The following is a 9,531-nucleotide window of genomic DNA, read 5'->3' on the forward strand; positions in this document are numbered from 1 at the left end:
TGATTGATCAGTTTCATGATTGAAGTAGCAACAGGAGAGAGAGGGGAGAGAATGAGAGAAGAGGCAGCTGTGCAGCGTAACAGAATAAATCCACCTTTGTGTCTTTTTCCATTCTAGCTGAAGTCCGGGACAAACTGCGTCCCTTCACAGCTCAACACCAAACGCGTAATGCGGGACGATTCCATCTTTTTACGGGACGGTTGGCAACTCTACCAACCTTATGAATTAAATAAAGTTCACTATCAGTAACATCATAGCACCCACCCAGCTGTATAGACACTCCGTGGTGCTAGCTAGCACGCAGTACGAGTTATTGTAACTGACTGTAAAAAGTCAGCACAACGAAAATAAACTACACCTAAACTTGGTTTATATCTGACCCAGATAGACTGCAGGTCATAACTTCTTACCTGAAGTTCAGTTCACCTGACACTCGGACCGGCGGCCGCCTCAGGTCTCTCCTCTTGCCTCCCCTTTCTCTCATCCACCTGCTGTCCTCCACCACTTATTAATGTTACTGAATCTGTGGAGGCTCCGCCATAGCCACCACCAAACAACTGAGTTAGTTTTGTTTTGTTTTGTTTTTTTTACACACCGACCAGCATCTGGCCAATCCACCACTTTCATTGTTTATACCGTTACAAAAAAAAAAAATCATCGGTCCACCGGTATGCCCGATGGCCAGTCCAGCTATGGTCTTGCCATCACTTAACCCTTCGCGTGCCAACTGTGGCACGCGTGCCCAGGGTTGCCGACCCCTGCTCTACACCCTTCCAACCCTAAAAGAAAAATCTACATATTTTCATGCATTTCCTGCACCATTCATTTTTTATTCTTTTTTTTTTTTTTACATCCGTTTGCAAATAGAACCAACATTTTACAAAATATTTTAACTGGGGCATTTCCCCAGTTATCATCCATCCACGCTGCAGGTCTTGCAAGTCCAGACTGCTGTTCACAGGTCCAGTTCCAACACCCACCTACTCTACCTGATGGCATGGTCAGTGTAAGCTAAATATGATGTGTGAGGTGCAAAATTTTATGATTGTTAATAATATTGTGGACTTGTAGCAGGGAAAAGTACCTTATCAGTGATGTCAGCTCATCAAATATGTAAACTTGTCTCCAACTGTTTATGGTCTATTACAGTTTGCAACATTTATACATTAAGTTTTTGACTCTTTAAGACATCCTGTGTGGTTCCCTCAAGCAAAATCTGCAAACTGAGCTTAAAAAACCCTTGACCTTAAGACTTGTATACAGTGAGAGCCAAATCGAAGGATTTCTTAAGGTGGATTTTGCAACTGGAGCCCTGTGAACTTAAGGTTTTCCTTATAAATTGTATCCCTGCTTATAAATGTTGATCAGAATGCCTTAAACCTCTCCATTGCAGTCTAACCTCATAGAAAATGATTGACTTTTTTTGTCTGAACTGTTAATCAGTCTGTGTAACAGGGTTCTAGTTAGTGCAGCAAGCTGTGGCGAAGAAAGTTAATGACAAGAAACTCCAGAAAAAAAATGCCTTCTCTGGAATTCATCTTCAAGCTTTGCTCAAATGCCTCCATTACTGCCAGAACCGACTGATGAGCAAAATACAAACGACAAAAAACGGTCGACAAGGAAACTCTAAAACAGAAGCCCTTATTCTTGTGTACACTTTTGGTATTTATTATCTCACCTTTTCAGCCGTTTTCTCTTTAAAATAATTTTGATCCTTTTGATTTTTATCTCTAAAACTTAAGGATGACAGAATTATTGTAGTTGCAAAAAGCACTTCCAACAAACAGTAGGCTCTAGTCTGTATGCGTTAGGGTGTAATTCGCAGTTATGTTTGACATTATTTACACTTACGGTATGCTTTGTCACCAATAATGAGCGTTTGGTATCCAGTAACCTGTGCAAACTGTTCTTGTGAGTGTGTGTATGGTACAATCAAGACAGCTTTCAGATGTACAGTTGTTTGGGATGGTAACTACAATGGCTTAAGGTCCATGTGATCGAGGAAGGAGGGAAGAGCTGAAGACTCCCCCCTGCCTCCCTGCCTGGCAGCGGTAGTGCAGGTCAAAGTTCAAAAGGTCAAAAAGTAAAAATGGGCGGTGGGTTTCCATTCTTAAAGTAGGAGGTCATCAGTTCATCTGTCAGGTGGCCAGTGCGATTGTGCCACCTCCTCACCTGATGGTGCCACTTGCTTTCTGCATTAGAAGGGATGTCACTGCAAAACCAATCCCACCTGGAAAAGAAGCAACGGAGCCGTTACGAAAACAGTCACAAATGTAGCTTGGGTTTGTGCAGGAGTCACTATGGCACATGTAAGGCATCTGTAGTAGTACTGCATGAGACTGGCAAAAAGGATGAAAATGTAACAGAAAAGCTAAATGCATGACAAAGACATGAACAATTAGCCTTTAAAAAAATTAAATAAATGATGCCACAAGCAAAACTGCAATACAAGTGTGAATCCAACTGCAGTGACAGGTTAAACAGTCTCTTGCATGAACAACCATAAAAAGCAAATACTTATGTGAGCAGCACACAATGATACAAGAACAATTTATACCCAAAATTAATGCAGACAACAATTATATCTTTTTGTAAATTAACCTGAAACATTAAAATTCCCTTAAGATAGTTTCATATATGCGCTACAACAGGTGCCCATATGACAGGAATGCAGCAGCCCACATTTGCCAACCTGCAGCACTTTGCCATATCTTCTCCTGCACTCCATCCCCCATTTCCTGTCTATTCTTCACTGCAAACCTGTCACTAAAAGGCAAAAAGCCCATAACGAAATCTTTTAAAAGAAACAAGTCATTTCAGAAACGCACCTTTTCCGGCCCCATGCTGGGACACTTCCAATTGTACAGGTAATACTGTAGATTCCCATCACCGATGCCAAACTTAAGCTTTTCCAAGAAAGTCTTGTTTTCCATTAGATCCAGTGCATTAAAGACATCAAACCCTTTCTGAATAAAGAAACAGGAAAAATTATTAGGTTTTTGAAAGTAAACATTTCAGAGAACATGTTTTTAAAGATTGAACATGCACCGATTTGGCCAAGATGAGGGCATCAGACATCAGGTCGAGCAGGGGGGTGGTGGTGTGCACATTGTAGAAGGAGTATGCCGCTTTTAGACTGCGGTGCACAGGATGATTCATAATGGTAGAGGGCAGAGTGTAGAAACTCAGGAAGTCTGTCACTTTGCCATCATTCTGTAATGACAACAAAGTAACCCTTAGTTACTTGGAGACAATTTTAAAGGGTTTTTTTTCCCCTCAAAGATTTTTTTCTGGATTTTTTACCTCCACCACGTAAGTGTCAATAATATTCTCTTGGGGCAGCAACCAGTGTTCCACCTCTTCCTGATTCATGACTGGCACCAGGTTGAACTGGCTCAGATATTCACGGAGGAGGCGATGCACCACGGGCACGTCCTTCTTGGTCATTGGCCGCAGACCAGAAGTCTTTGGGGCCTGAAAGAGAGATGACAAGGACGAATACATTAAAAAACATGCTGGAAGAAAGAGGTGATTTCTAAAGTGACTGAAAATTTGTGTTAATCGCCAACAACCTCTGGCAAGCGGTACAACTTCATGGTCCGCTGCATAGTCATGTTCCTGCTCAGATGGGAAAACTTCACTTCAATTAGTTTTCGAGGGTTCAAAGAGCGATGCCAGTACCTGCACGAAGGAAACGTCATTAAGTACCAATTTATGCAGTGAATGAAATCTAACCCTAGGGCTTGGGGTTAGAAAATATCCCTGTCACACCCACCTGCATGTGCCCACAGGTTTGGGTAGTACCACTCCAGCAGTATACACTGCCTGAAAGATTCCCTGCAGGTTGACCCGTCTGGTGATCTCTCTGATCAGAACTGGAGCGACTCGTTTGGAGCGAAGCTTCTTGTGGACGCAGAGGAAATTAATCTCGACCATTTTCTTCTCTCTAAAGCAGAAAAAAAACAATCATGAGACATTTATTTATTTATTTGAATAACACACTGATTACAATCTATTAGAAATACTAGTCATAGGCCAGTAATAGAAAAAAAACAAAACAAAACAAAACATGTTCCATTGGGAAGTAAATAATGGACGGAGGATAACATATTGACCCCCCCCACCGCCAAACTATTCTGTTTACTTACATGTCATAGATGTGGATGGTGGCAGGAATGGCACTGATAAAGCCAACCAGCTTCTGGTTGGAGTTAACCCTCACTCCACAGTGCCACTGAGGCAACCAGCCAGGAGGTCGCAGGGCCCTGAGGAGGACAAGGTCAGTCAAAAATGCCACACATTTCTATGCACTTGTATTAATATTTGAACAATATTTAAATATGAGAAATTACCAGAGCAGGAACTCGGGAGAATAGTCAAATCGGAACATGTTATCATCATCTTCAACATAGTTCTCGTTGAGAAGGGTGTAAAGCTCCTTGAGCTGGTTGTAGAGAGAAGAAAAGAATAAGAGACATAAGAGTCATCTTAAAAAGTCAAGAGCACCAAATTAAAAACCAAAACCAAACCACATTTCTACAATGAACATTTGACAAAAGGACAAAGTTTCTAATTGGACTGCTACTACACTCTGACCAAACAACAAGCACTTCTGTATAAACAAGTCACATAATTACTGAGAGGACAAACTTGGAATAAAAAAAAAAAATACACTAGTTTCTTAACAAAATGTAGTGCAAAGCACCACGAGTCCAGGACTTTGTTACTGAAAGACGAATTCCTCCTGTGCATGCTTGCTGTGAGTGTTTGTGTTTATATGCTTTCTTACCACAGCGGGGTTCCCCAGGTCGAGGGTGTCCCAGCTGAAGCCCTGCGGGAGGCTGTAGGGCTCTTCTCGAATGTTGTCTTTGTCAGGTTCAATGGAGCCGTGTGATGTCACCGTCTCCCCTGAAGGAAAAGTAAACAGAAGTCTGACAAAGCACAAAAACCTGCAAATTATATACACTCTTTTAGACCGTCAATCTTAGAAGACCAGAAAGCAATGGCACATATCCACTGGCCACCTCATTAGGTACACATTCCCAACATTTATGCAAATCTCTCATCAGCCCTTTACCTGACAGCAACTCTGTGCATGTAGGCAGGTAGACACTGATAAGATGTCCTGCTGAATTTCAAACCAAGCATCAAAATGGGGAGGAAAGGCAATTTAGGTGACTATGACTGTAGCATGGTTGTTGGTGCTGGATGGATTGGTCTGAATATTTCAGAAACTGCTGATCTACTACTGATTATCCCCACAACCATCTCTAGGACTTACAGAGAATGGCCAGAAAATATCCAGTGAGTTATTTGGGAGAAAACGCTTTGATGATGTCAAAGGAGCATAGAGCCAGACTCCTTTGAGCTGATCGAAAAGCACCAGGACCTCAATTAACTACTTGTTACAACAAAACTATGCAGCAGAGCATTTCTAAATGCACAACAGTCAAACCTTCAAGCAGACTACAGTGGGTGCCACTCCTGTCAGCTACGAACAGGAGACTGTGACTAAAATTCAGCTTACCAAAACTGCAGAACAGAAGACAGGAAAAATACTGCCTGGTTTGATGAGTCCTAATTTCTGCTGTGACATTCAGATGGTAGGGTCAGAGTTCGGCATAGATTTATGTTGCCAACAGCTCAGGACACTGGCAGTGAAGCAACAGTGTGGGGAAAGCTTCCTTGGTCACATTGGTCCCCTCAGAATCAAACAACATTTAAACACCACAGCCTACCTGAGTACTGTTGCTGACAATGTGATTCCCTTTATGACCATAGTGTACCCATCTTCTGATGGCTGTTTCCAGTAGGCTACCATGTCATATAATAAAGGTCAAGTAATCTCAAACTGGATACTTGAACATGAAATGAGGTCAGTGTACTCAAATGGCCTCCCGATTCACCAGATTGCAAACAAAAAGAGCACATCTGCGGTATTTTGAAATGGGAGAAATAGATGTGCAGCTTCCTCATAACCATGCCTAATCATCAATTCCTTTCACAATTCCAGGCACATTTCACCAACAGATTGCAAAATAATGCTGTTGTACCGAGCTTTTGCATACTTGAGTCATAAGTACAAGCCTTTTTTCCCCTTCTGGTCACTCTGTTAACTGACCATCTGTGTAAGCCCACTTTTGTCCACATGCAGAAAAAAACCCCAAAACAACAACAACAACAAAAACATTCTTTTATCAATCCCTAAAGATTTGACCTATAAGCTACATATTGGCATGAAAAACAGAACTACGCCATCTGTAACCATACCTAGTTTGGGCACAGGCTGTGTGTCCCAGAACTGGTAACTCCTCCGAGTGGCCTCCTCCATGGTTTTGGCTGGACCTTGGCCAACAGAGAACAGTTCAATGGCCTTTTGGATCTCCTGTAGCTTATCAGCTGGCAACGAATTCACCTGTTTGGGAAGTAAACACAAATATACATCAAACAAGACAACAACAAATAGAAGTCGATCCTATCTAAACAGTCTTTAACCATTCTGTATCTAAACTGTGATTTTAGTAGTTTACACCTTAACTGGACCGTTTCTCCTTTCCTTTTAGGTTAGGTTTATAACCCATTAAGACAGAAATGCATAAATTCATGCCTTGGCAAGGGGGTCCTGAGCTGCTTCTGTGGCACCAGATTTCTTCTTCTTTTTTTGCTTCCTTTTCTTCTTCTTGGCGCCAGTGTCGTCCCCAAGACCCCTCTCACTGGAACAGGACAGAAATAGATGGCATCCTTTTAAAACTGATCTCAGAAGAAAAGAAAATCATGGTAGAAATGTATTTTCTGCGATCTGCTTTTAAACAACAGCCAAGATTATTAAACCACCGACACTTCCAACACAATTTACATTTCATTGCTGATGCAAAGCCTTGTTAGCTGAGGAGTAGCTGTGTGTTTAAACTAACAACCAGTCCTTCAGCTAAAACATACAGAAATTCCCAAGTTGTTTGCAGGATGTTTAGAAGTGAGTGCAGATTTTCAGAATAACCCTCTCTTCTGATCTGCTCCAACCAGAAAAGCCACATATCTCCAGCCAGCTACTTCATCTTCTGGCAACATACTTACACAGGATAATCTCATTAGTGTCCAAGAGGGGAGAAATGCAGGCCAGTACGCGGCCTGTATTTGAAACACCAGCACAGATGGTGAATCAGATGACATCTAGAAGAAGAGTATCTGTGCGTGTGTGTTTATGTACTGTATGTACAAGAGCCCAGCAAGTGACTGGAACAATGGACAACAAAACATTCAATGGTTTGTTCTCCCACTTTCCATTTCAACAGGGTAGAGCAGTTAAGGGGCCAAACAATTGTTTCTGAGTGCAGGAAGGTTCAAAGACCTGCAGGGGAATATGTTTCACTTTAGCTAGGGTGACCAACCGTCCTCTTTTCCCCGGACATGTCCACTTTTCACGTTCTGTCCGGGGGGATTTTCGAGATTGATTAAAAAAAGGCCAGGTTTTCCTATATTCCAACAGAGGACCCATGTGTGTGACATCATCCCCAAACTGCTGCTTTGTGAGTTGTTCTGCGCTCACAGACGGGACAGACAGCGCACAGCAACTGTTTAAAAGATCCCAAAGCGCAAGTGCATCTTTTCAGACAAACTGCAAAAGAAATTTCCCTCGTACCGACCCAGTACTGGTAATTTTTCTTATGCAGATGAGGCATTATTTCTGTACCATTATTTAATTCAGGGGCTTTTAAGGTTTTTTTTTGCACTTGTTGACTTGTAAAAGCTATATGACATAGTTTACAATTCACAATCCATTAACTGCACAGAGAAGGCATCTTTTAAATATGTTTCTTTAAGCAAGTTCTTCATGACTGAGCCAAGTGTCCTCTTTTTTGGAAATCAAAATATGGTCACCCTACTTTAGCCATACAGCAACGTGGGTTTGAGGTAGAATTCTGCAACATTAGGTTTATTCTTTTCTCAGATTTTATCTTTATTCGCTTCTTTGTGTCTCTAAAAACGGAAACGCGTGGCTATGGGGGCAGATTTCCTCCAGTTAGTGATCAGATGTTTGCGAAAACTACCTTAAAGACACGCATTCTTATTCCACTTGTTCTACTAAAAACAAAGGTCAGCTGCTTTGCGGACACGCCGTTTCATATGTGACACCACTTCACTCTTTAAAAAAAAATACAATAAGGAAAAACCAGGGTTTCTATCAAAGCTTGTACTGAGTAAGAGCAACCGAGCTAGGCTGCTTTAAGATCGTGAACAATTCTGTGACTAAAGAGGGAATTCAAAGCCCTCACTTCACAACGCCGGGGCCCAGGTATATTATGTTTAAGCTGAGTGCTTTTTGCATGCACGTTTGTGCTTGTTTCACTTTTGATCTTGCACCGAATCCACACACACACAGACAATGCCAGGTACGCTAGCATGTAAGCTAATACGCTACATGTCAGCTGGCGTAAACGTGATTTGCATCCTTTACCGTCAACACAGCAACGGCGTGCGAAGAACACCGGAAACTATCAATTTAATTAAACGTTTATTTTTTCTGCAAGTTTTATGAGTAACAGAAACATGCGTCTTGGTGTAAAATTGGCTTCTAAACGCACTTTGCTTTCTCCTTTCTAACCATATACTTAGGAAAACGCTAAGTCCAGCCTATATTTGAAAAAGACATCCTTCTCAGCCAATCGGATGAAAGAACAAGCAAGCGAACGTTGCTACTAACCAATAGGATGAAAGAAAATGGGCTGGACAACGTCGAAGGATGGCCGTCTATCCTGACTGCTCACCGAGGTTTAGTTTAAGTTAATTTTGTTAAAATCTCCAGAGCCGTGACGTATTTTACGCCACCGACCGAGTAAGCCTGCCTCCTTACCCATCGTCAAAGTGGTGCTCTTCATTTTCACAGTCGCTGCAGTGTGCGTGATCCTCTACATCTTCTTTCTCCGGCATCGGTGCTGTCTCATTCTCATCCGCCATCTTCAACCAGGAAGTGAGACTCCACCGCGTGCCCCTTGACACCTTTAAAAGAGTCTCGACGCTATTGGCTGAAACATGCAGTGGAGGCGTAGCCATGGTCGTGTTTTTTTACCCGATCATTTCCAAATATTTACGATAAACAGAAGGCTCGTAATGGAGCGGGCACGGTTTGTCGTTTTAAAGCGTCCATTTTTAAGTTCTCACAGCCCCAGCAAAAATAGATTTTTTGTGTATTTAATATATTTTTCCCTCTAATGACAAACAACCATGTGGCGCCCATACAACCCAAAGGCAAATGAAATCACTGGAATGGAAACACGTGTAAGATGGTGAATCTTGCAAGATAATCTGAGGCCTAATAAATTAATATTACAGCAGGGTGAGTAAAAAGGCAAAGTCATGCTCAGATTTAGGTGGATTATTTAATGAGACCATCTGAGCAGATTAAGCATTGTGGCGTTGATATTTCTTATTTGAAAGTCAGTTAAAAGGCACTAACAGTTAGGTAAAAATGTACATTAGCTGTTCTTTTACGTAGTCTGCGTAGTGATTAGCGCCTCCAAAGCAGCCAAAACC

At 41.9% G+C, this 9,531-nt stretch overlaps 1 protein-coding gene across 1 annotated transcript; it reads right to left on the minus strand.

The window, feature by feature from the left end:
• Window positions 1-809: 809 nt before the first annotated feature.
• On the minus strand, window positions 810-8,984 carry LOC146388187 (glycylpeptide N-tetradecanoyltransferase 1-like). Its single transcript, XM_084925334.1, has 12 exons — window positions 8,852-8,984; window positions 6,608-6,713; window positions 6,271-6,415; window positions 4,790-4,908; window positions 4,353-4,444; window positions 4,149-4,265; window positions 3,776-3,946; window positions 3,573-3,681; window positions 3,304-3,474; window positions 3,049-3,213; window positions 2,829-2,966; window positions 810-2,230 (listed from the first exon to the last, which is right to left on the minus strand). The coding sequence occupies exons 1-12, from the start codon at window positions 8,953-8,955 to the stop codon at window positions 2,210-2,212; spliced, it is 1,458 nt and encodes a 485-aa protein (XP_084781460.1). The 5' UTR covers window positions 8,956-8,984; the 3' UTR covers window positions 810-2,209.
• Between the last annotated feature and the right edge of the window lie 547 nt (window positions 8,985-9,531).

The sequence above is a fragment of the Perissodus microlepis genome, chromosome 4, assembly GCF_051167445.1.
Source record: "Perissodus microlepis isolate ML-2025 ecotype Zambia chromosome 4, ASM5116744v1, whole genome shotgun sequence".
NCBI classification, from domain to species: domain Eukaryota; kingdom Metazoa; phylum Chordata; class Actinopteri; order Cichliformes; family Cichlidae; genus Perissodus; species Perissodus microlepis.